Genomic DNA, 27,037 nt, shown 5'->3' on the forward strand with positions numbered 1-27,037 from the left:
TCCCAGATAAGAGAAGGACTCGTTTCATTTAGGGTTTCTTTTTAGTCAATGGACATTCTTTTTTTTTCCCCAGCTCTGGAGCTTGAACTCAAGGCTTTCTCAAGGCTAGCATTCTACCACTTAGCCACAACACCACTTCCAGCTTTTTCTGTGTATTTGGAACCAAGGAACTGAACTTCATGCATGCTAGGCAAGTGCTTCACCACTAAGCCTCACTCCCAACCTAGTCAGTGGAAGTTCTTACAGCTTTTTATTCTGGCTAGATAATTCACACATTTACTTTTCTTTGTTTTTTAATGGTCTTCCTTTTATATAAGGAAAAAAATCTCTTTATGAGGCTATTTTAATTTATAAAATCAAAGACCATAATTTTTCCTAATAGAGGTAGATTTGTACACATACACACACATACACACATACACACATAGTGCACTTACAAATATGTGCAGACTGATAACCACTGGTTCTTATGTAAATTCTGTTGTTTAGGAAGAGTCAGCAGAGACCAGTTATAAGGCCTGTAAGATAACTCTGCAGGAGGTTCTAATGGGCCTTTATCACATGATTTGAATACAAAATTAATACACCAGCCTGACTTATTCAGATTCTTTTTCTTTCTTTCTTTCTTTCTTTTTTTTTTTGCCAGTCCTGAGCTTGAGCTCAGGGCCTGAGCCCTGTCCTTGAACTTTACTCAGGTTCTTTTGTTGTTGTTGATCATGGGGCTTGAACACAGAGCCTGGGTACTCTCCTTGAGCTCTTTTGCTTAAGTCTAGGGCTCTACCACTGTAAGCCATAACTCCATTTCTGGTTTTTTGGTGGTTAGAGATAAGAGTCTCGTGGATTTTCATGCCTGGGCTGGCTTTGAACAACGATCCTCAGACCTCAGCCAAATGAATAGGTAGGATTACAGGCATGAGCGACTAGTGTTCAGGCATGTACTTAGGTTCTTATAAATAGAAGGTAGAGAGGACTTAACACTTACTTATAATAGCTTGGAATTGAGTATTGCATCTGTGTGTGTTCCACTCTTTTTCCTTTCCTACAACCATCAATATTACAAACAAATTATAGCAAACAATGAACAAAAAAAACAATTTCTGAATATGACTTTGTGTGTAATAAATAGGTTGGAACACTCTGGAATTACGATCATATAGTATTTTATATATATTTTTTAATTACAACAAATTCTAAAGCTCAGAAGAAGTTGAAAACTTTGGTAGCCCTAACAAGAAGGCTTACTTATGTGAACCTCTGCTCCATGTTCAACTATTAAAAGAAAAATTTTCAGTGCAAAAATTTCACTGCTCTTGATAAATAGCAATGACTCAATAATCAGATGAAACACTTAAAGACAAGAAAATACAAAATATCCTGAAGATCTGTTTTGGCATAGAGTAAGTCATTTTGGAGCCAGGCCTGGTAACACATAGCTGTAATCCCAGCCTGAACAAGGGAGATTGTGAGTACAAGGTCAGCCTTGGCTACATACAGAGACCATGTTAAAAAGAAAGAGAAGGAAGGAAGAGAGGGAGGGAGGGAAGCAGGCAGGAAGGAGGGAGGCAGGAAGGGAGAGAAAGAAAAAAGAAAGGAAGAATAAGGTGATTTTTCATTTTGGACTAGTAAACACCAGGTAGTTGCATCTGAGCTGGGAGGATAAGTATTTAGACAGTCCTTTCTCCCTCTAAACAGACCCCATACATCACAGCTCATCCCGGGTCTTCTTAAATGGCCACTTTGGATGTTGTCGCACATGATCCGCAGCCTGAAGGACAAGAAGCATGAATTCCTCTACATCGAAGGAGTAGTTAGTGAACTTCGGATGCTCGCCAAGTGTTGGATGGTGGCCCTGCAAGAACACACCAGATACGCAGGCCTCATCAGTTAGGTACAAGCCATTTCCTCTACAGAAAGGAAGTTCTTTTACTCTAAGCAATGATTTTAACTTCATTGTGCAACAGGAGTCAGCCAACAATTTCTAGAGAAAGTCTATTGGGCAGGGAGCCTAGCTACTCAGGAGGCTGAGATCTGAGAAACTAGGTTCAAAGCCAGCCCAGATAGAAAGATCCATGAGATTCATCTCCAAGTAATCATCAGAAAGCCAGAAGTGAGCTGTAGCTCAAGTAGTAGAGCACCAGCCTTGAGTGAGAAAGAGAAGGGGGTAGCATCTGGACCCCGAGTTCAAGCCCCCAAACTGGAGAGGAGAGATGGGGGGAAGGAGGCAGAAGGGAGAGAAAGAGAAAGAGAGGGGAGAGAAGGAATGGAGAAAAGAGGGGAGAAAGAGGAAGAGAGAGGAGAAAGAGAGGGGAAGGAAACGAAGGAGGGAGAGAGAGGAGAGGGAAGGTGAGAGGGGAAAGGAGATAAATATCTTCAGCCAAGTAATAAACGCCTTCAGCTTTGCCCCAATTGTAAGCATTCAGTCAATTACTGAGTTTGGCCACAGATAAACCATACATAGGTGAACCTGGCCCAATAAAACTTTATTTACAAAAACAGCATGCGGACAAGGGCCAGCTTTGCTCCCACAGGGCTGCAGTTCACCAACCCCCGAGATAAACATAGGCTGTTAGATCTCTCTATGCCCAAAGGTCATCACAGTGCCTTCCCAATATGATAAATGTCTTCCATTTTTAGAAAACAGTTCATCTTTCAAGTCCAGTGATTGCTTTTTTCCCTCATCTGAATAACTGGATGCTGGAAGCCACATAAAAAAATTGCAGACAAAGTGAATTGCAGCTGAACTTTACCTTGTCCTGAGGAAAGACTTTGTTCTGCTTTCGCCAAGTGATGTAGTAGATGCCTCGCAGCCTGGCCAGGTCTAGGTAGCAGCGGTCATCTTCACAGTTGTATCTAAACACACAAGGGGGTCAGAAGATGAAGCTTCTGACACTGATCAACCATTCTCAGGGTGGGGGGACATGGACCCACACATGAAGGTTTTGGTTTTGGTTTTGGTTGGTCGTGGGTCTTCAACTCTGGGCCTGGGCATTGTTTCTGAGCTCTTCAGCTCAAAGCTGGTGCTCTACCCCTTGTTTTCTGGTGGTTAACTGGAGGCAAGCATCTCACAGGCTTTCGTGCCCAGCTGGCTTTGAACTGTGATCCTCCATTCTCAACCTCCTGAGTAACTAGGATTGCAGGAGTGAGCTACCAGCACCCAGCTCTAAGGCATTTTTTTTTAATACATAAGGAAATGGGACTGGCAAAGATAATCTTTAATGAGATTCTCAGAGCTTGGTTTGTCCTGCTGTGGTAAGAGCACTTCGCCTGGCATGGGCAAAGCCCTGCACTCCACCCCCAACAGTAAAAAGTATTTTTTTTAAAGAAATGCAATATTTACATGATCAGAGCTTTACCTTAAACTTTTCAAACACACAGAGATAAAGAATAGCCTTACCCTATAGTTCCTTCTGCCTATGAACTGATACTACTTTGTAAGATACTATGCCTTTCCTCTCTCTCTCTCTCTCTCTCTCTCTCTCTCTCTCTCTCTCTCTCTCTCTCTCTCTCTCTCTCTCTCTCTCTCCCTCTCTCTGGCTGTAGCTCACACCCAGGACCTATGCATGCTGGATAAGCATGACAACACGGTAACACTAAACACTGGTTATAAGGAGGACCTCACAGTTGGAGAGGCAAACCGGAAGGAGGTCAGAGCCAGGAACTCATACACCCACATGTAATGCATGTCTAAGGAATTAGCCTTATTGTTTGCCCAGGTAGAAAGCTGCCTTCAAACACTTACAGTTCAAACACAGCAGCCCAGTCTGGAAGGAAAAGTAGGTGGGTGAGACCAGCTCCATGCATTCCGATAAAAATGTCCGTGTTGTGCGTGATCCTTAACTGATCCAAAAATCCAAGCTCCCTGTAACAGAACAACCCAGGAGAAAGAGGAGGAAGGGAAGACCATGCCTCATGAATAATACTTACACAAGCGGATAGATAGCCTGGTTCCAATCACAGCTGCAGCTACTTTCTTGCCAATTCCAAGCATGCTCTGGTAATGAACAACTTCTTTCCTTAACAGTTTTTTTCAAAGTGAGCTCACTTGTCTTTTTATTCTTTGTGTTAAACTCAGGTCTTCCCACTTAACCAGGCAGGTACTTTATCACTGAGCAATGTCTCCAGCCTTTTTTGCACTGTCATGAGATAAAGATCTTGGTTTTTCTGTCCAGGCCTATGCTTGGACCTTGATTCAAACTAAACTTTCCTTAAGAATTAGTAATAAGAGGATCTTTATTGAACAAAAGTTTCTCTTTGCATGATGTGGAGTTATTAATGTCACCTGAGTACATGTAAAATAATCCCAGCAGGCTGGGGGCATAGCTCAAGAAGTACAGTATCACAAAAAAATTACATAACATACAAAATAATCTCTAAGAATATCAAAGCATCTTTCTGCCTCAGCAGCTCCATCTCTGGCTTTTTAATGGTTAACTGGAGATAAGTGTCTCATGGCCTTTTCTGCCTGGGTTGTTTTCAAACTGAAATCCTCATATCTCAGCCTCCTGAGCCCTTAGGATTTACAAGTGTGAGCCTCCATCTTCCAGCCAACTTTTTGTTCTTGTTGTTATTGATCCTAGGGCTTGAACTTGGGGCTTGGGTGCTATTCCTGAGCTTTTTTTGTGCTCAAGGCTAGCACTCTACCGCTTGAGCCACAGCACCACTTTTGGCTTTTTCTGAGTGGTTTATTGGAGATACAGTGTCATGGACTTTCCTGCCCAGCATGGCTTCAAACCATGATTCTTAGACTTCAGCCTCCTGAATAGCTAGGATTACAGGTGTAACTCACCGTGCCCAACCTAGCCGACACTTTTAACCTAACGCAAACTATTCATCAGCACACATCTGGGAAACAGAATGGTAACTGTGGCTGAGTGAGGAGTAGAGACAAAAACTTCTCCTTTTCTTTTTTATCTTTTCTCTTCATCTCTTACATAACACCGGACTACAATCAGGACCTGTGCTGCTACAAAACCAACTGCTAGGAAATGTCTCTTTCCACACCTTATGATTATAAATGTAAATATTAAAATAAATTCTCCATGTTATTCTATGACCCTCTTAGAAATAATTTTAGGGTAATGGTTTCCCTCATTTGTCATAATCAGTAGAAACCTTGGACTCTCATAGCAGAGATTTGCAATAGAGCAAAACCTTGATACATAAGGCCATATAGTATGACGCTAAATGAAAGGACCTCTAGGATATAGAAACAAAAGCCATATAAGGAGTGATTGTTGTCCTTAATGTACTATGTTATCTCTCATCTCTTTTGCTGTCCCTTGGTTATCTCATATTGTTACAGTATCTCACTTTGTTATCTGATATATTGGAAATATTTGTATTTGGTTATTTGAAATTGGATAGGGAAGTAGGGAAAACAAGATGAGGGGTGGGGGTGGGGGGAGGGAAATGGGGACCAAGACATGAGAAAGGGTATCAATGTATATGAATTAATGCACCTTCTATCTGGCGAATATCATGTAACTCTTCTATTAATTACAATAAAAATATATGAAAAAAAGAAATAATTTTAGGGGAGAAGTTGAAACACTGCAGCTAGCAAGGTCAATTAAACATATTATATATATTATATATATAGTATATAATACATAACATATTATACATATATTTATATTATACATACTATATATATTATATATATTTAAATTCGGAAATACCTGCCAAATTTTAAAACTTCAGAATTTCACATGAAAACCTGGACTCACCACTTCTCTTAAGAAAGACAATGTCACATTATCAAACCCTAGAAGTCCAGGCTGCCATGGGCACTAGAGGGTTTTGTGCACTCTGTGGGGTCCTTTCTCTACGCATGCGGACAGTCCTCACCTGCGACCTACCACGAACTCCTTCAAGCAAAAGTGGACAGTACCTGCCCAGGGGTGACTACTTACCTGTACTTGTAATCGACAACCCGGACTTCGAACGTCGATACTGTCTTCAGTGCATTCACAAGCTGGAAAAACAAAGGCATGAATAGAACCACCTTCCCTTCCTCCTTTTCTGCTCTACTTTCCTTCCAGACACTTGACATTTTTGCATATATTTTTTGGGTGTCGATTAGCCTTTAGGTCTGTGGTTCTGAGTGTTAGGCGAGGTCAAATCCTGGCTCTTAAACACACCGCCTGACTAACCTGGCAAATCCCTGGGTGTGAGGAGGCTGGCAGGCCACAGCACTGTGGCCAGTGCTCAGCAAACAGTGGCTGGACACCCTGCCTTAGAGGCTGCCTCCACCATCACTTGCTGAGTTATTCCTACAGCTTCCAATCAGTACAATGAACTGTTCCTGCCATGTTCCAGATGCTCCAGGACAATTTCTTCCACATCTTGCCTTGGATAATCACCAGTACTTTGCTGGAATCTTGGCAGAAAAACATTTCAATATTTCCACCTGCTCACACCTGTTATCCTAGCTACCCAGAAGAATGAGATCTGAAGACTTGTGCTTCAAAGCCAGTCCAGGCAGGAAAGTCCATGAAACTCTTATCTCCAATTAACCACCAAAAAGCCATACATAACACACACACACACACACACACACACACACTTACGAGTTACAAAAATATGGTCCCTGGATTTCCTTTGCTATACTACTTATACTCTACAGTAGCAGACTGATGGGTGATGTTGGAAAGCACAGGACCACCTCTCTGGTGTGGCTAGGAATCATGACATAGGACTACTGGTGCTGTGGGACTCAAAGAAACATGCAATTGTTTCCTCTTATATGGAACCACCTCATTAAAAGATCAAAGTTCATGTCAATTCTGCCAATAAAGAATTCTAATCATGATTAGCGTTCTAATCATGATTGTGGGAGAATAAATATTTAACCATCTGCTACATCAGGGAAGGCTCTGTTTTTGTCACTTTCGACTCTGAGTTGGTAAGAGAGGAACAAAGCAAAGTTGTTTTGAGTATCAATGGTTGGTGACCTCTATTAGTTACTTATAACCAATGGCCAGGTTAGGACATTTACCATTTACCAATTCACGCTTCCTAAAAACTAGTAGTTTCAAATCAAAGCTTCGAATGTGATATGAAAAACCTGGTTCCTGAGTTCTGGGAAGACAAGATTATTGTGATAAGAAAATTTCATGTTCAAAATCTCACCTCATTTTGATTTAGTATTTTCCGGTATTCTGTGCTCCGAGCAAGAATGGTGACTCGAATTTTCCCATCCTGTAATAAAATAGATCAAATGATGCAACTGGGGCCAGCACCAAAGCGTAAGCATCAGAAGCTAAAGTGGGATTTTCATGAAGAACTGAAACTCAGTAAGAACACACTTAGGCACTGGTGATGTTTTTAACCTGATTCTTGAGTTGTTCTTCCAGAGGATAAAAAGAATGTGTCTACTTTCAAAGAAAATATGATATATGTGCACAATGGAATATTACTTAGTTATTTAAAAATGAATAAAACACCATCATGTGTGGCTCATGAACAGAAGAGAAGGACATTATGTTAAATAAAATAAGTCAGCCTAGGGGTCGGGAGTTTGGCCTAGTGGTAGAGTGCTTGCCTGGCATGCATGAAGACCTGCGTTCGATTCCTCGGTACCACATAAACAGAAGTGGTAAGTGCTAGCCTATGAGCAAAAGAAGCCCAGGGACAGTGCCCAGGCCCTGAGTTCAAGCCCCAGGACTGGCTAAAAAAAAAGGAAAATATAAACACCGAAGATGACTGTATCCTCTTTCTTTTTCTCTGTAATGGTAGCCCTGACTTTGTTAGGGATGAAAAGAAGCCCACCTGAGAGCCCACCACATGTTCTTTACCTGGGGTCCCTCTTGAGCAATGCCCAGTCTGTACAGCACATGCTGGGAGAAGGCCCTGAATAAGCCAGTGTTGTGACAGCCAGATATCTAAAACACAAGCGCCAGTTATTACTACAACAGGCACTGCTGCACCCCAATTTCCAATGCTTTGAATAGTGCATGAGTACTATCTTCAAGGGCTTACCAGAGGAGTGTTGTAGAATAGCCCGTACCTCATGCGGGGCAGTAATGAAAACACAGCTTCTTTAAAACACACCTAGGAATACAGAGATTTTAAAACATAAGAGAAGATTGTTCGTATCCTCTGCAACAACATCACACTCCTAATTTTTCAGTTTTAATCAATCTCTACTTAGTCTTAGAAGTGTCTGCATAGCATCCTATTTCAAAGAGAATAAAATGCATATTTGTGGAAAAGTGACAGAAAGGTGCCAAAAGCTACATGGTTACAACCAACAGGAGTTCTGGTTAGAAGAACACAAGAAATCAGAAGTTAGTGGTAATAGCTAACAGTTATTCAAATAGCTAACAATCATTACAAGAGTGAGACACCAGTATGTAGTTGCTTACTACGAAGACTTCAGTAAAGTTTCCAGTACCCTTTTGTTATCATAGGTTTTCAGATGTATGATGTCATAATCTGTAAATGCTTTCCAAGTGTCAGAGAAGAGATCACCATATCCATAAGAACTCTGCAGGTAGAAACAAGATAAGTTAGGTCAATGACAGGACCTGACACAGCTGTTCAAAGATGTGAGGAAATACCCAGATATGCCTGCTGGTGTCAGCTTCCACTGTGGCCCCAAGCAGCATCTAAGAACAAATGGATCTTCACCTTGAGCCTAAGCAAATGCCTAATGAGTGAAACTGCATCAGAAATAATCACTACAGCCAGTGGGCGGGGTGGCTCACACCTGTAATCCTAGCTACTCAGGAGGCTGAGATCTGAGGATCAAGGTTCAAAGCCAGCCCAAGACAAAAGGACTGAGACTCTTATCTCCAATTAACCCCTAGAAAACAGCAAGTGGGACTTGGCTCACGGGTAGGGTTGTAGCCTTGAGGTGAAGAGTTCAGAGACAATACTCAGGCCAAGTTCAAGCCCCATGACCAAAAAAAAAAAAAAATAATAATAATAATAATAATAAGCACTACAGCACTATTAATATTAGAAGTATTTATTTTATCTGCTATAACTCCCTTGAATCCCCAATCTTTTTTTCTTTTTTCACCTTCCCCCCGGGCTTGAACTCTGAGCCTAGGCACTGATCAAGGCTAGCACTTTGAGCCACAGCACCACTTCTGGATTCTTCTGTGATCAATAATTGATTTTCCTGCCTGGACTGGCTTTGGACTTCAGTCCTCAGATTTCAGCCTCTTAAGGAGCAAGGATTGCAGGCGTGAACCACTGGCACCTGGCTTAGTCACTTATCGCTTAAATTATTAGTTGTGGGGTTATTTTTATTAATTTCTATCCATATTCATATCACAGATAAATGTAACACACACATGTGTGCATGTACACACACACACACACACACACACACACACACTGATGCTAACATGCTCAATAATCAAAAACTGGCAGAGTAAGTAAGTGAGGTTTGGAAAAAAATTTCAGAGCACGAAAATTGATTAAAAGCTTTCACATTAAAGATGTAATATATGTAGTTACAAGAGATTTTCTCCATTAATTATTGAAAAACACATGATAATTCTCCATTAACATTGATAAAGCTAATCACAATAACATAATATAACTATTAACTGGACACACTTCTTATGTGCCTGCATTTTGGGAAGCCATTGATACTAAATCTATAAACAGACCCACAAACCTAATGTGCTAGCTAATATTTTTGTTCCTCCTGTAGATGAGGAAACTGGACCACAAATGTAAGTAATTTTTCTAAATTGCTGCAATTAAACTCAATCTGTGGTTGCAGGTCTGACTCTCAAAAGCACCATAAGTGATCTTAGATATTTACCAAATACATTCCATTTGGAAAATATAAGTTAATTATGAACTCCACCATCCAAAAGAAGGAAATCAATCATTTTCAAAATGGTGTAAATCAAATTGAAATACTAAGCCAAGGGGCCGGGAGTTTGGCCTAGTGGTAGAGTGCTTGCCTAGCATGCATGAATACCCGGGTTCAATTCCTTGGCACCGCATACATAGAAAAAAGCTGGAAATAGTGCTGAGGCTCAAGTGGTAGAGCTCTATCCTTGAGAAAGTCCAAGGACGGTGCTCAGGCCTTGAGCCCAAGCCCAAGACTGGCAAAAAAAAAAAAGAAAGAAAGAAAAGAAATACTAAGCCAAGAAAAATCAAAAATACAAGTTATAAGGTTCTATTCAAAGTTTGCACATGTTACACTCACTATATTCAACCTTTTTATCTTTCTAGCCTTACTTTTTAAATCTTAAAACTTTTATTTTGCACATCATATAGTCATTTTAAACTTATTTAGAATAGGAGCTGGGAGTTAAGCCTAATGGTAGAGTGCCTTCCTAGAATGCAAGTCCTGAGTACCACATACATAGAAAAAGCCAGAACTGGTGCTGTGGCTCAAGTGGTAGAGCCTTGAGAAAGCCTGAGGACAGTGCTCAGGCCCTGAGTTCAAGTTCCAGACTAGCAAAAAAAAAAAAGTTATTTAGGACAGTTAGATATGGAGATTTAAAACCAAATTCCTTCCTTAGGTATTCCTTAGCTGTTTTAATAACGGCCCTTCTCACCTAAAATAAAACATATTTAAGTAATTTTTCTAAATTGCATTGCTGTAGGATTACAGATCTGGGATCCTTACAGTTCTGGCTCCATAACAAAGAAAGGACAATTAAAAGAAGTAAATTCTAGACAATTTCTTGAGATTAAAAACACTTCAAGTCAAATAAGATGCCTTTAAAAGGAACCTTCACCATTCCTCTGTCTGGAAACCATGCCATACACTTTGGTGACCACTTCTAGAAGTTTCCTTTTCACATCTCCCAATTCCAATTATCTGCCAACAGCAGAGGGAGGCACTTCACCCAGCTCGCACACTGAAGAATGTGTGGGTCTTCTTCAAGACAACATGGGATTTCCTAATGTATAATCAACAAATCGAACAACATGGAAGCTCCACTTGTAATCCTACAGACTAAGAGAGGAATATGGAAGAATACCTTTGGTCCCCATATACATAGGTTCTATACCTGTGAGTCCAACAACATGAACAGAAAATAGAAAAAGAAAATTGCACGTGGTAGTGCATTTAGTATGCCCTAGATTCTGGATGGTTGGGTAAATGCCAAATAGTGGAATTGCTGGGTCTATGTTTAGCCTTTTGAGGCACTGCATACTGCTTTCCATAGTGGTTGAACGAGTTTGCACTCCCACCAACAGTGTAGTAGTGATCCCTCCTGGCCACATCCCCCCCCAGCATCTGTTATTATTCATTTTCCTGATCCTGGCCATTCTAACTGGAGTGAGGTGGAATCTTAGAGTTGTTTTGATTTGCATTTCTTTTATGACCAGAGATGTGGAGCATTTCTTCATGTGTCTATAGGCCATTTTTGTTTCTTCTTCAGAGAAGACTCTCTTTAAGTCTTTGGCCCATTTTTTAATGGGAGGGTTGTTACTTTGGAGATTAGTTTTGGAGTGATTCAATTTTTTGAGCTGTTGATATATTTTAGATATGAGGCCTTTGTCCGTTGTATGGTTGGTGAAGATCTTCTCCCACTCTGTAGGCTTCCTGATTAGTTTACTAGCTATGTCCTTTGCCATACAAAAGCTCTGCAGTTTAATGCAGTCCCACTTATCCAGACTTTCTCTGATTTGTTGTGATTCTTCGTCTTTATTAAGAAAGTTTCGACCTGTGCCAAGGAGGCCTAGTGTATCTCCTATTCCTTTTTGTAAAGTTTTCAGTGTGTCAGCTTTTACCTCCAGGTCTTTGATCCATTTGGAGTTAATTCTAGTGCAGGTGACAAAGAAGGATCCAACTTTAGTTTTCTGCAGGTGCTTAACCAGTTCTGCCAGCACAACTTGTTGAAGAGGCTATCTTTCTTCCATTCTATTTTTTTGGCTCCCTTGTCAAAGATTAGGTGGCCATAGGTCTGTGGTTTAATATCTGGGTCCTCAGTTCTATTCCATTGGTCTTCAGGCCTGTTCTTGTGCCAGTACCAAGCTGTTTTGATAATTATTGCTCTATAATAGAGTCTAAAGTTTGGTATTGAAATTCCTCCTGCAGTGTTCTTTCTGCTAAGAAGTGTTTTTGCTATGCGGGGTCTTTTATTATTCCATATGAAATTTTGGATTGCCTCTTCTATTTCTTTAAAGAATGATATTGGGATATTGATGGGTATTGCATTGAATTTGTAGATAGCCCTTGGCAAGATACTAAATCCACTAGCACATCAATGTTCATTACAGCATTATTCACCTAGATGTCCCTCAGTTGATGAATGGATCCACAAGATGTGATATCTGTACACAATGGAATTCTATGCTGCTTTCAGAAAAAACGACATCGCCCCATTTGTTAGGAAATGGAAAGACTTAGAAAAAATCATATTAAGTGAAGTAAGCCAGACTCAAAGGAATTAAGGCTCAATGGTTTCCCTCATTTGTCATAATCAGTAGAAACCTTGGGCTCTACTAGCAGAGATTTGCAATAGAGCAAAAACTTGATACATAAGGCCATATAGTATGAAGCTAATTGAATGGACCTCTAGGATATTGAAACAAAAGCCATATAATGAATGATTGCTGTCCTTAATGTGCTATGTTATCTCTCATCTCTTTTGCTGTTCCTTGGTTATCTCATATTGTTACAGTATCTCACTTTGTTATCTGATATATTTGGATATATTTGTATTTGGTTACTTGAAATTGGACAGGGAAGGGGGGAAAACCAAGAGGGGGGTGGGGGGAGGGTAATGGGGACCAAGACATGTGAAAGGGTATCAATGTATGTGAATTAATGCACCTTCTATCTGGCAAATATCATGTAACCCTTTTATTAATTACAATAAAAAATATTTAAAAAAAAGAAAATTGCATGTGGACTAACAGGTATAGACTTGGTTGTTGCCATTCCCTAAATGATACAATATAATAGCTATTTGCATAACCTTTACATTGAGGGATTATATAGTGAGCTAGAGCTGGTTTACAGTATGCCGAGCCAAGCACTGGTGGCTCACACCTGTAAGCCTAGCAACTTAGGAAGCTGAGATTTGAGGATTTAGGATCGAAGCCAGCCTGAGCAGAGAAGCCTATAAGACTCTTATGTCCAATTTACCATCAAAAAGAGCTGTGGCTCAAGTAATAGAAAGCTAGCTTTGAACTAAAAAGCTAAGAAATAGCTCCCAGGTCCTGAGTTCTAGCCCAGTAACAGCAGGAGAGAAAGAAAGGAAGGAAGGAAAGAAGGAAGGAAGGAAAGAAGGACAGAAGGAAGGAAGGAAGGAAGGAAGGAAGGAAGGAAGGAAGGAAGGAAGGAGGGAGGGAGGGAGGGAGGGAGGGAGGGAGGGAGGGAGGGAGGAATGGAGGCAGGGAGGGAGGGAGGGAGGGAGGGAGGGAGGGAGGGAGGGAGGGAGGGAGGGAGGGAGGGAGGGAGGGAGGGAAAGAGAAAAAAAAAGAAACAAGCCAATCATGAAAGTATATGCCTGTTATTCTAGCTCTAAAATTCTAAAGGCAGAGCTAGGAGGATTGAAATCAGAGGTCAGTCCAGACAAAAGTTCAAGGCACGATAGATAAAATAATTACAGTAAAAAGGGCTGGGGACCTGATTCAAATCGTAGGGGATTTGCCTAGCAAGTTTAAAGTCATGAGTGAAAAACCCCAGTGCTACCAAAAGAAAAGAGACAGAAAGAAGGAAAAACATCATACTGAAGACTGATAGCAGGTATGTAAAATGCATGATTGTATCCATGCATAAGGCCTGCCCCGCTCACAAGCTGAAATACACAGCATGATTTGGCATGCAGCAGGAAGTGACAGCAAAGCCAGTTAGCAAAGACAGGGGTGAGAATATGAGTTGGTGGTGAAGTCTTGCTTAGTACTTATGAGCTTCTAGGCTCAATCTCTAGTCCTTGAAAAAAAAAAGCTAACAATAGATTCCAAAGGACAAACTACGCAGCGGTTCTCCCGATGCGTATTAGAGGCTTAGCGAATGGGCGTTTTCCAGCATTCTTCATCTACTAAACAAGGGTGGGGAGATAAACACCCACCGCTTTGAAACGCAAAGAAGCACATGTACATTTGTGTGTATGGGCACGTCAATGTACACGCAGGAACACATTCAGCCTTGTCGCAGGAGTGTGAACACATGTGTATTTGCAAATGGGTATCTTGGAAATTTTCATTTCACAATGCCAGAGCTACAGTGCCAGAGCACGGTGGAGACAGGATGGCAGCAGAAAGCACACTTACTTACCGTATCCCACATCAGCACGTACATGTCTGTGCTGAAGGAGTTGTTCACGTGCTGAGTGACATAAAGATTGAGAAAGTCACAGAAGTGATGATACATGTTAACACCTGGTGTGGGAACAAAAAACAGTCGTGTTAATCAAACCCAAAGAACACAGGAATGAGCAATTTCTAGTCTATAGCCATTGCTCAGAGTTTGAAAAACTTTTAAGTTAAAAAAAAATGGGAGAGGGGGCCGGGAGTTTGGCCTAGTGGTAGAGTGCTTGCCTAGCATGCATGAAGACCCGGGTTCGATTTCTCGGTACCACATACATAGCAAAAATCCGGAAGTGGTGCTGAGGCTCAAGTGGTAGAGTGCTAGCCTTGAGAAAATCTAAGGACAGTGCTCAAGCCCTGAGCCCAAGCCCAGGACTGGCAAAAAAAAAAAAAAAAAAAATGGGAGAAAACAAGGTTGTTGGGTATTTTTTTCACTTGAATGTTTTATACATAGTCAATTTACAAAGGCATTGGGGGGGTTGAACATGTACCTTTTAATTGACTTGTCCAGAAAGTCAGGAATTCATTTTTTTAGATACAATAAGTAGCAAATGATCATGAAGGCCCGAGTGGGGAAAATGTGTTGGCCTATCAAACCCAAAATGCAGCAGAATTGTAGTGTACAGAAAACTAAGCATTATTCTTTAGGAACACTCAATTTCTTACAAATAAATCAAATAGGGGCCGGGAGTTTGGCCTAGTGGTAGGTTGCTTGCCTAACATACATGAAGACCCAGGTTCAATTCCTCAGTACCACATACATAGAAAAAGCTGGAAATAATGCTGTGGCTCAAGTGGTAGAGCTCTAGCCTTGAGAAAGCTCAAAGACAGTGCTCAGACCCTGAGTTGAGGCCCTGGGACTGACAAAAAATAAAAATAAATTAAATAAATCAAACAAGCCAGATACATGTGGCCCATATCTGTAATCCTAGCTACTCAGGAGGCTGAGACCTGGGGCTCATGGATCAAAGTCAGTCCAGGCAAGAAAGTCTATGGGACTCTTATCTCCAATTAACCAGCAAAAACGAAAGAAGGGAGGAAGGAAGTTAGGAAGGAAGGAAGGAAGGGAGGGAGGGAGGGAGGGAGGGAGGGAGGGAGGGAGGAAAAGACAGAATTAAAAAACAAGCTCATGCATTTTCAAGGAAGGAAAAAGCTGAGTAAAAAGAAAGGCAGTGAAGGACCGAGAGCATGGCCTAGTAATAGAGTGCTTGCCTACCATGCATTAAAACCCAGGTTTGATTCCTTGGTACCACATACACAGAAAAATCCAGAAGTGGTGCTGTGGCTCAAGTGATAGAGAGCTAGCCTTGAGAAATTCCCAAGGACAGTGCTCAGGCCCTGAGTTCAACCCCCTGGACTGGGAGGAGGAGGAAGAAGAGGAGGAGGAGGAGGAGGAGGAGGAGGAGGAGGAGGAGGAGGAGGAGGAGGAGGAGGAGGAGGGGGAAGGGGAAGGGGAAGGAGAGGAAGAAGAGGAGGAGGGAGGGAAAGGGGAAGGGGAAGAGGAAGAAGAGGAGGAGGAGGAAGAGGAAGAGGAAGAGGGAGGAGGAGGAAAGGCAGTGAGTCTTAAAAGCAGAAACTATTCTGACCTCATTTCTAGAGAATAATAATACTGTGTGCCAGAAACAGTGAAAAATACCCACTTTTGTTTTTCTTGCAGTCCTGAGGTTTGTACTCAGGGCTTGGGCACTGTCCTTGAGCTTCTTTTGCTTAAAGTTAGCACTCTACCACAGTGCCACTTTTAGCTTTTTCTGTTTTTATGTTACTGAGGAATGCATGCAGAGCAAGCACTCTGCTACTAAGCCACGTTCCTAGTTCCAACAACCATTCTTTTGCAGGTGTTTGGAAAGGTTCAAGTTTTCCCTCCAGGGAAGTCTTGGGAAGGAGCATATTTTCCAGTTAACAAGAAATAAAGATCTCTTGGAACTCAGCCCCCTCTCTCCAGGTGAGCCACAGAGCTCATATTTGCTTCCAGGTGGCATTTAGTGTGTTCACCGCAGAATACATTTGTAGCACAGAATATGTATAAATGAGGGACCAAACACAGGCTTCATCTAAAGAAATGTGCACCCTTCTAAATTTTGTTCCATAGAAAGCTCATTCTCACAGGGCACTGATGGCTCACACCTGTAATCTTAGCTACTCAGGAGGCTGAGATCTGAGGATCATGATTCGAAGCCAGCCTGGATACTAACGTCTGTGAGACTCTCATTTCTAATTAACCACCAATGCTACGTGGTAGAGCTGGTGATCTTAGGAAAAGCACTCAGGCCCAGAGTTCAAAGCCCCACAACCAACAAAAAAAAAAAGGAAAGAAAAAAGAAATCTCATTCGCATAAGGTTGGATGATGGTGTAAATTAGAAGGAAATAAAGAGTAATGATATAGGAAAGAAATAGTGCATGTCTATCTTAGCCTCTTATTCATGCTTTACATTCTCTACTGCATAAGATCTGCATAAAATTCACATTTAACAAATTATTTGCCTCTTTTAGAGGCAGATCACAGCATTTTCTTTGCCCCTTTTAAATTTACATATTTATAAAAAAAATGAGTTAGAACCTTAAACATAGCATGTTCACTTGGTCTTTTAGAGACCTAAACTTGTCTGGTTTCTAAACCTAATACTTTGCAATATAAGAATTATGACTTCAGAAGATACAGCTCATAAAAACTATGTTCAATGAATTATGCTAATTCTTGAATATTTATGGCAGCAGACTCTCTATATTTCACAGTACACCCAGCCTCTTATGAATTTTGATATGACACCACACAGTAATCTTTGTCACTCATGATGAGTGAAATGATATACTACAGGATGTTTCTTCTTTCCCAGGCTACGAGTTCACCAGACTTAGAAGCTGATCGCAAAAATAGAAAAATCATTCTTATGTATTTATAGGAATAGACTGCAGCGGTAACTTCCAGGAAAATAAAATGTATTTGCTTTAGTCATGGAAACAGTACTACAAAGTTAAGCATACGAGATAACTTCTTTCTAACTCATAGTATACCCATAGCTGCTAATTAAATTATTTAAAAAATCATATTGAAGCCAAGCACCAGTAACTCATACTGTAATCCTTGCTTATCAAAAGGCTGAGATCTGAAGATTGTGACTCAAAGGTAAGAATGTCTGTGAGACTCCTATTTCCAATTAAGTACTGGAAAAGCCAGAAGCAGAACTATAACTCAAGAGGTAGAGCACTAGCCTTGAACAAAAAGAAAGCTCAGGGACAGCACTGAAGCCCTGAGTTCAAGCCCCCCCTTCTCCCCCCCCCACAAATCATAATGAAACAATGTAAACTCAGAGAAATCAGATGGGGCAAATTCAATTACAAAAGGTATACAACATGTCGGGGCTGGGAGTTTGGCCTAGTGGTAGAGTGCTTGCCTAGCATGCATGAAGACCCGGGTTCAATTCCTCAGTACCACATACGTAGCAAAAAGCCAGAAGTGGTGCTGTGGCTCAAGTGGTAGAGCTCTAGCCTTGAGAAAAAATCCAGGGACAGTGCTCAGGCCCTGAGCCCAAGCCCAGGGCTGGCAAAAAAAAAAAAAAAAAAAAAAAAGGTATAAAATATGTCTTCCCACATCTGATTTTGATTGAGTCATTTGCTATAAAAGTGAAAGATTCTTGAGCAAAAAGTGTCCCAAGACAGTGCTCAGGCCAAGTCATGCCCCAGATTGGCAAAAAAATAAATAAATATATATATATATATATATATTACTACATATTCACCAGGCACCTGTGGCTTACACCTGTAATCTAAGATCTGAAAATTATGGTTCAAAGCCATCCTGCACAGGAAAGTCCACAAGACTCAATGAACTACCCAATAAACCAGCCCTCCCCCAGAAAAAAAAAAAGACCAGAAACGGAGCTGTGACTCCAGTGGTAGAGCACTAGCCTTGAGCATATTTTAGTCAGGAACAGCATCCGGGCCCTGAGTTCAAGCTCTAGAACCAACACCAAAAACAAACAAACAAAAACCTACTAGATATATTGAAAAAAATCACATCCCATTTGTCAATATATAAAAGACTTGATTATATATTGATAAGTTGTAGTAACAGATAACACGAATATTCTAACTGCTTACCTGCATCCAATTTCATGAAGTAAGTTGGTTTTTCAATAATAACATCACAATGAGCATCTTCTATTGGTCGGAAGTTGAGCTGAGTGTAGCTCTGAAGCTCTGCAAACCTGGAAGGATGGGTTGTGATGTACTTTCAGTGATTCCTCCAAATTCCCCAATACAACCTCTGATCACTGGATAGGCAGCTTTTATTTCTAGTATGCACAAGACATGAACTCTTCACTTATATAGTTTGATACCAGCTTTAACACAGAGACAGGAACAAAGCTATGTTAAATTTCAGTCAAATATACAAGAGTTAGATTGGAAACCTTTTGCACCAAGAGAGAGCTTACATATTGGACTGGCTTAATGGTCTACCAGTGAAGCCGAAGCTTTGGTACAAACACTGGGACAAGCTCTTTTCTGTTGGGAGGCTCAAAGGACCAGAAAAACCAAATCTGAAAACATTTATGGTAGATTATTGGATTTTGAGGAAAGACTGCCCCCAGAATATCTACTACCTCAAAGACAACACACAGCTCAACTTCTATAAAGAATGGGAAGTCTATTTCTTAGAAAAGGTCTTTCAAAGCTACAGGATAGAATTTTCTTCCAAACAAAAGAAGATAATCACAAGAAGAGCTATCTAGAGTTAACATAAAGATCTTTAATTTTTCATCCTATGCTCACAGGTCATGTAAAAATATATGTGTATCAAAGAGATCCTTTCCAAACACAATGCCCAAAATACCATGATAGCTTAAAAACATGTCCACCGCTAAAACAAATCATATTAAGTGAGGTAAGCCAAGCTCAGAGAGACAAACAATGCATGTTCTGATATGCCGAAATTAGATCTAAAATACACTTGGAAATGATAAATTACAAAGGATTCTAGATATACACAATGAGAGCAAAAGAGGATACTCAGGAGAGAAACACAAAAGCATAATGCCTAAATGTCTCTTCATATTTACATAAAATTATATATATATGTATAAGTATGTGCATATATATATATATATATAACAAACTGCAAGCTATAGAAACAACTTGTTGATCCACTCATCAACTGAGAGACATCTAGGTTGGTTCCATATCTTTGCTATGGTGAATAGTGCTGCAATGAACATCGTTGTGCTAGTGGCTTTATTATGTCCTTGTTTCTGGCTCATTTTCAATGTAATATCTAGTGAGTACCATGGCTGCATTTGTCCATCCATTTCTGTGCCCTGCTTACCCAAAATAAACAAGAAGAAAAGAAAACAAAAACAAAGAAAAGTCCTCTTTCTTCCATTCCCCAGAGTTCATGTCAATAACTATTATTTTATATAATCAGAAGCACATAGGCATTGTGCCTTTGTGTTTCTCTCTTAAGAGTATCATCCGTTAGACTGGGAGTGTGGCCTACTGGTAGAGTACTCACCCAGCATGCATGAAGCTCTGGGTTCGATTCCCCAGAACTATAGACCAATATTTTATAACCATATATTCGTTTCAAAGACAAATGGGGCATTCATCTGTAACCATCACACTTTAGAAATGCAAGTGTATACAAATTAAGTGACATTTTTCAGTTTAGAAACCTTCCCAAAACTCACAAGTGCCAAGAGCAAAAGAAAAATACTTTTAAAATGTATGTTTTAAGAAAAAAAAATCATGTTACCAAGACTGCAGGGGACTTTTGTGCTGACCTTCAGACATCAATGCACGAACATCAAGTTTACAGTGTCCTCCAATTTCACCACTCTTGAAGAAATCTTCCTTGAATCTAGTGAATAATATAAATAAAGCTGTGTTTGAATTGGTTTTTTCCTGGGGCTTGAACTCAGGACCTGGGCACTCTATCTTAGTTTTTTCACTCATTGGTAGCACTCTATCACTTGAGCAACAGCTCTACTTCCAGCCTTTTGGTGTTGAACTGAAGATAAGAGTCTCATGGACTTTCCTGCCCAGGCTGGCTTTGAACTTTAATCCTCATATCTCAGCCTCCTGAGTAGTTACTATTCTAAATATGAACCACCAATGCCTGGCTTTAACAATGAATTTTCACAATGCATCACCATCATTAAGAGATATGAAGCTGAATTTACAACAGAAAATGGAAAACCAACTTAAAAGTATGAAAATCATATAAGGGACTGGACCTGAAACCAATCAGAATCTCCATTCCTTTATTTACTGAACACCTCAGCCACTTTACTATGAAGTCAATCCAGCATGTAGCCAGGACCCAAACATACTTTAAACTTCAGTTATATTCTAACATCACCATGTAAGTACCTGTCATGATTTCTTTTGATGCTTCTTAAATCAAGGTAAAGGTTGGTTGCTCTGCAATACTGAAGGTAACGGGAACATACCAGACTCGAGTCGCTCTGAAATAAGGTTGGAAAAAAAAGAAAAAAGAAAAACAATGCAGTGAATTAATACCACACGGTATAGCAGAATCTGCCACATATGTTGGCAGTATGAACTCCCCCAAAACAATGGACAATCACTCCACAATCTACATCTGTCTGAATTGCCTCATTTTTGTCCTTGAGACATGACTTATTTTTGTTTTCTTGACACAGTCTCACTATATAACACAGGGTGGCCTTGAACCTATATTCTACCTGCTTCTACCTCCTTGGGCTTGGATTACAGGTTTGCATTGCCTACCCAGCTCAGCTTCAAGAGTTAAAGTCAGAAGTTACATATGTGGTTCAGTTCAGTTTCCTTAAAAAAAAAAAAATCACAGGGCCAGGAGTTTGACCTAGTGATAGAATGCTTGCCTAGCATGCACAAAGACCGTGGTTCAATTCCTCAGTACCACATACATAGAAAAAAGCCAGAAGCAGTACTAAGGCTCAGGTGGTAGAGCTTTAGCCTTGAGAAAGTCCAAGAACAGTACTCAGGCCCTGAGCTCAAGCCCAGGACGGGCCCCCCCCCAAAAAATCATTCTGAACCATTACTATCCCCAGCCATGTTGAAAAGGCATTTTTCAAGGAGGAACTAAAGAAAACAAACAAAAACGCACAAAGAAAAGACATTTACATTCAAGGCTACAGGTGAGGGCTGTTTGCCTATTTTTATAAGAAGCACTTTCTGCAGTTTCCCATAATCTGTGCGAGTCTCCATCTCAACAGTAACAGGAAGGCAATCCTCTCTATATAGGGAACAAAACAGTTGAAGAGTTAACTGCCAGAGCCCATTTCAACAAATCTAATTTGTACTAAAAGAAGGGAATGCTTCAAAAACTTCCATGCTCTGGGTTTTATTTCAGGATTTAAATGTTATTTGATTATTTTCTTCTACGATATTCAATGACAATGGAGAAGTTGGTGAGCTCCTATAAGGACTTATCTTCTTCTCTTGAAAATCATATCAGAGATGGGTGCCTGTGGCTCATACCTATAATCCTAGCTATTCAGGAGTCTGAGATCTAAAGACCCTGGTTAGAAGCCGGGAAGGCAGGAAAGTCTCTTAAGACTCTTATCTACAATTAGCCATCAAAGAAGCCAGGAATGATAAAAGGTAAAGGACAGCATAGTTTTCAGGCCATAAGTTCAAACCCCAGTAATATCACACACACATACACACACACACACACACAAATTGGTATTTAAGTGTATCACCTCTACTAGAAGGCTTGTGAGACTCAAACTAGAGAATATATAGAAAAGCTTTCTTCAAACTATCAAGTGCTAAGCAAACATTTGTAATATGTTGCCTGCCTCACATGATCAGAAAAGACATTTTTAATGATTCCATCTATCAGTCTCTCTTTTCTTCCTTCCTTTCTGTTTCTTTCTCTCCTTTCTTTCTCTCTCCCCCCTCCTTCCTTCCTTCCTTTTCTGCCAGAGGGTTTGAAGTCAAGGCCTAACACTCAGCTTGCTCACAGCTGGCACCCTACCATTTGAGCCACCCATTCAAGCCCAGGTCTTTGCTAGTTAATTGAAGACAGTCTCTCAGATGTTTTTCTGCCTGGGCACCTACTGTTGAACTGTGATCTTGCAGACTTCAGCCTCCTGAGTAGTTATGGACATAAGCCACTGATACCCAGTTCAAGTCCTCTTCTTTAGTATATGATGGGGAAAGGAAAGGTTCATATATATATATATATTCCAACTGCCTCAAAATATGACTATCTGATGTACATGTGAAAAGGAGAACAAGGCTTCCAAAGAAAACAAATGTGATTTATTTTAGGATGTTAATAAAATTCTGACCCCAACATAGTAGGGTATACTTATAACCCCAGCATTACAGAGCCTAAAAAGGAAGGATCAGAGGTTAAGGCCAGCCTCAGCTACATGATAAGACCTGCCATGTGGTGTGCTGTCAAAAAAAATTTCTGAGCCAATAAATGAGACCAAGAGATTCCTTTCATTATGCCACTTATCTAGTTTTATATTACAATCTAATAACAGAGTACTACATAATAAAGACTCTTTCTCAAGCTAAACACACCGTTTCCTGTGGCTGGCAGAGTGTGTGCATTCCATCCAGTCGCTCCCTGGCGTAGCCAAAATCAGCTTGTTTCCAGAATATGTCAGCTGCCGATTCTAGGGTGTCCGTCCTAGTTTATAAAGAAAAAGATTCTGAGGTTGTTTTTTTTTTTCCCTTTTCCTGGAACTTGAACTAACTGTGTGTGTGTGTGTGTGTGTGTGTGTGTGTGTGTGTGTGTGTGTGCATGCACGTACCTGTACTCAGAGCCTTGCACTCTCACTTGGCTTTTTTATTCAAGGCTTGCACTCTATGCTTCAATCACACCACTTTTTGCTGGTTACTTAGATATAAAAGTCTCCCCAGACTTTTCTGCCCAGATGGCTGCAAACTACAATAGCTAGGCTTAGAGGAATGAATCACCAGTGTCTGGCTTGAACTTATTTTCTACAGGTTCTTGGCTTTGAATTTATTTTATCCTATTTAGTTTGCCCCAAACTATTCCTCTGTACATGAAGTTATCGTAAGTTAGAGATTTGTTCCCTTCTAATGAAAAGAGAAAACAGAACCTCCTGAGCTCAGGATCATCAGGAACTTGGCTACTGCATTGTTCTTCACCCCTGACTCTGCATGCACTGGAAGTACTAATTATAGTTGCCACTCCCTTCCAGAACCCAGAGGAAAGCATCCATTTATCTTATTAGCTTATAAAGTGGAGCAAGGGGAAGTCTTTAGCCCAGCAGTTTTCTCTCCTCTGGTAGAGGAAATGACCAATTTCTATCCCAGTATGAGGTACTCAAGCAAAATTATATCTAAAGAAACCATGATCTAACATCTTTAGGCACAAGCACATCCATATACGGTTCAGGAAAAGCAGATTTAAAAGCAAGGAGTGAGCCAGGCACAGTGGCTCACGCCTGTAATCCTAGCTACCCAGGAGGCTGAGGTCTGAGGATCAAGGTTCAAAGCCAGCTCGGGAACAAAAGGACCTGAGACTCTTTTATCTCCAATTAACTTCTAGAAAATGTGAAATGGAGCTTGGCTCAGGGTAGGACAGTAGCCTAGAGCTGAAGAGCTCAGGGACAACGCCCAGGCCCAGGGATAGAGTGGTAACCTTGAGCTGAAGAGCTCAGGGACAGCGCCCAGGCTGAGTTCAAGCTTCACGACGCCCCCCCCCACCTCCCCCCCAAAAAAGCAAGGCGTGAATCTATATGGAAACTTACCATCCCAGATCCACGTAGCTGCAGACAGGGTAGCCAAATCGGAACTCTGGTTTGCAGGATTTCTCATAACCCCAGCAGTACTTCAGATTTGTTAAATGTTTCTAGAATACAAAATGTGGACATTTAGATTGGGCTTCCTTCTAATGTTTAGAAAAGACTCTTGGCTTTTTTTTTTTTTTCCTGCCGTTGTTCCACTAAGAAAGCAAACCTTCAAAGAACTTTAACATGTATATTTTAAACATGTATGCATGTGACAGAAATTACATGATGATTTATATCTAATCCTAGCTACTCAGAGGCTGAGATCTCAAGATTAATTTTTAAAGACAGAGCATGCAAAAAAAAAAAAAAGTCAAGAAACTTACCTCCAATTAACCAGAAAAATCCCAGAACTGGAAGTATGTGTCAAGTGGCAGAACACTAGCTATAAGCAAAAACAAAGAGGAGGAGGAGGATAGGGAGGAAAGAGAGGGGGGAAGAGAGAGGAGGATGGAAGGAGGAGGAGAATGGAGTGAATAGGGGAGGTAAATGGAGAGGGAGAGGGAGGAAAAGGAAAAAGTAGAAGAAAAAGTAGCAGCAGCAATAGCCAGAGTAAGTACAAAGAAGAGCAACCTCAAGGATCCTTCTTTTTTTTTCTTTTCCTTTTTTTTATTGGGGTTTGAACTCAGAGCCTTCACTTGCTAGGCTGGCAAAATACCCATTGAACCACTCTTCCAACCCGTTATATTTTCTTGGTCATTTTTAGAATAGGGTCCTGTCTGGGCATATGCTAAGCCTTAATGTACCCAGGACAGGCCTACAGAACCACATCCAGCTACCCTCTATGGAGATGCGATTCATGGACTTTTCTTCCCACGGTTGCTCTGGATCCTTCCAATCTCAGTCTCCTCCATAACTTGAGACAGCAGCTGCACAATCCTACACCCAGCTATCGGTTGAGAAAAGGGTGTTACAAATTTCTTTTCTCAGGCTGGCTTCAAATCATGATGGCACCACTCTCAGCCTTCCAAGTAGTTAGGAGTCATTGGTGTGAGTCACTGGTACCTGTGCATTGTCATTTCTCACTGTCTCAAGTCAAACATCCACGATTTATTTACCTACTCTGCCAAAGACCACTGGAATTGGAACTTCCTGCATTGCTTTTAAAAGCTACCCTTCTCAGAATCAGAACACTGATTCTAAAATCAGTCTCTTATAAAAGGGGCACAGAAGTGAATTTTCTGTTAGAGTTGAACGGAATGAATCGCTCCTTTAGTCATCAATCAAAGTCAGAGACAAGGTCAGGCAAGACAGGCAAGGTCAACATTTCCCGGCCCTGAGGGACACAGCTGCTGCAGGCCACGGCTCCTCCTCTGTGAGGGCCCAAAAGCAAAGCTGGCTGACTTCCAGGAATGCTTTTCCATCTGCTTCCTATGCCACCACCATGGGAAAGGAGATGCCACTTCATGCCCAGCTTTGATCTCCACACCGCCAGGGCCTCATAATGGGCTCGCACTGAGGCCTTCCCATGAGCACCAGCTTAATTATTTGGCGACAGAGGGTGATATAACATTACTGAAATGAAGTGCAATGGAAAGAAGAGGTGTGATATTTTCCTTTGAACAACATTGCTTTTTCCAAATTTGCTTCACTTAGGGAATATGCAGATGACATTGGCTGCCAATTGACTCCAGGGGTGAATCTGATTTGAAGTTTCACTCTTGTGACGAGGACATTTAAGCCAATTTTGACACTTAGAAGGATTAGATAAAGATAATGACTGGTTCATGATGACAACAGAAAGAATTCTACCTTCCACCTTCCACTTCAAGTTGTAAAGCATAACTAGCAAGCCAGTCTCGATTGTACCCTTTTCTTCCTTCCTTCCTTCCTTCCTCCCTCCCTCCCTCCCTCCCTCCCTCCCTCCCTCCCTCCCTCTCTCTCTCTCTCTCTCTCTCTCTCTCTCTCTCTCTCTCTCTCTCTCTCTCTCTCTCTCTCCCTTTTTTTTCCCTAGCCCTGGGGCTTGAACTCAGGGCCTGAGCACTGTCTTTGGGCTTTCTCAAGGCTAGAGCTCTACCACTTGAGCCACTGCACTGCTTTTGGCCTTTTTCTATGTATGTGGCACCAAAGAATCGAACCTGGGCCTTTGAGCATGCTAGGCGAGCATTCTACCACTAGGCCAAACTCGGGCATCAACTGCACTACTTTAAAAATGAACAAGAAGCAAACCCTAATGGCTCACAATCGTGATTATAATCCTACCCACTCGGGAGACTGAGATCTAAGGATCTCAGCTAGAAGTCAGTCTAGATAGGAATGTCTGTAAGACCAAAAATATAAAGTCCAAGAGTGGAGGTATGGCTCAAGTGGTAGACAGCTAGCCTTGAACAAAAAAAGCTCAGGGACAGTACCTGGGCCCTGAGTTCAAGCCATTGGACTGGCTCACGCATGCGCACGCACACACACACACACACACACACACACACAGAGAACAAGAAGAAAAGATACAACAAGATGCTACTAGCTCACACCTGTAATCTTAGCTACTCAGAAAGCTGAGATTTGAAGATCACGATTTGAAGTCAAGTTCACTCAGGAAAAGTCTAAGACTCTTATCTCTAAATCACCACCAAAAATCCAGAAATGGAGTTGTGGATCAAGTGATAGAGTGCTAGCCTCGAAGAAAAGAGCTCCGTGACAGCATTCAATCCCCAAGATTGGCACAGGAGAGAGAGAGCGAGGGGGGGTCAAGGATATAAAACCTACCTTATAAGGACAATGCAAGTCCTCCTTGCAGACAGTGGCAATATGCCTGTTGTTGTGCAAAAAGAAGGGAATGTGCTCCTCAGGCAAGCGGACACTGGCATAGTCATACAGGGGCAAGACTGGAAGATGGTCACTCGGGAAATGAACCTCATCCTGGCCACTCAGCAGGACTTCATGAAGTACTCCAAACACAAGCAGTATTAACATAGCAACCTAGAGATGAAAATTTCATTAAGAAATGGCCCTTCAGGAGGAATCGCTACTACACGGTTGGTGGGAGTGCAAACTCGTTCAACCACTATGGAAAGCAGTATGG

General features: G+C 41.2%; 1 protein-coding gene across 1 annotated transcript; it reads right to left on the reverse strand.

Annotated features, from left to right (window-relative positions):
* Positions 1-408: 408 nt before the first annotated feature.
* Positions 409-26,928, reverse strand: Eogt (EGF domain specific O-linked N-acetylglucosamine transferase). The gene is made up of 15 exons (XM_090323867.1): positions 26,722-26,928; positions 23,977-24,077; positions 22,778-22,886; positions 20,606-20,700; positions 19,989-20,093; positions 18,341-18,447; positions 14,210-14,313; positions 8,396-8,488; positions 7,981-8,052; positions 7,797-7,883; positions 7,132-7,200; positions 5,913-5,974; positions 3,740-3,859; positions 2,748-2,850; positions 409-1,849 (listed from the first exon to the last, which is right to left on the reverse strand). The coding sequence occupies exons 1-15, from the start codon at positions 26,926-26,928 to the stop codon at positions 1,703-1,705; spliced, it is 1,581 nt and encodes a 526-aa protein (XP_090179993.1). The 3' UTR covers positions 409-1,702.
* Positions 26,929-27,037: the final 109 nt, after the last annotated feature.

Source organism: Megascapheus bottae, chromosome 2 (assembly GCF_031878675.1).
Source record: "Megascapheus bottae isolate mThoBot1 chromosome 2, mThoBot2.hap1, whole genome shotgun sequence".
In the NCBI taxonomy this organism is placed as follows: domain Eukaryota; kingdom Metazoa; phylum Chordata; class Mammalia; order Rodentia; family Geomyidae; genus Megascapheus; species Megascapheus bottae.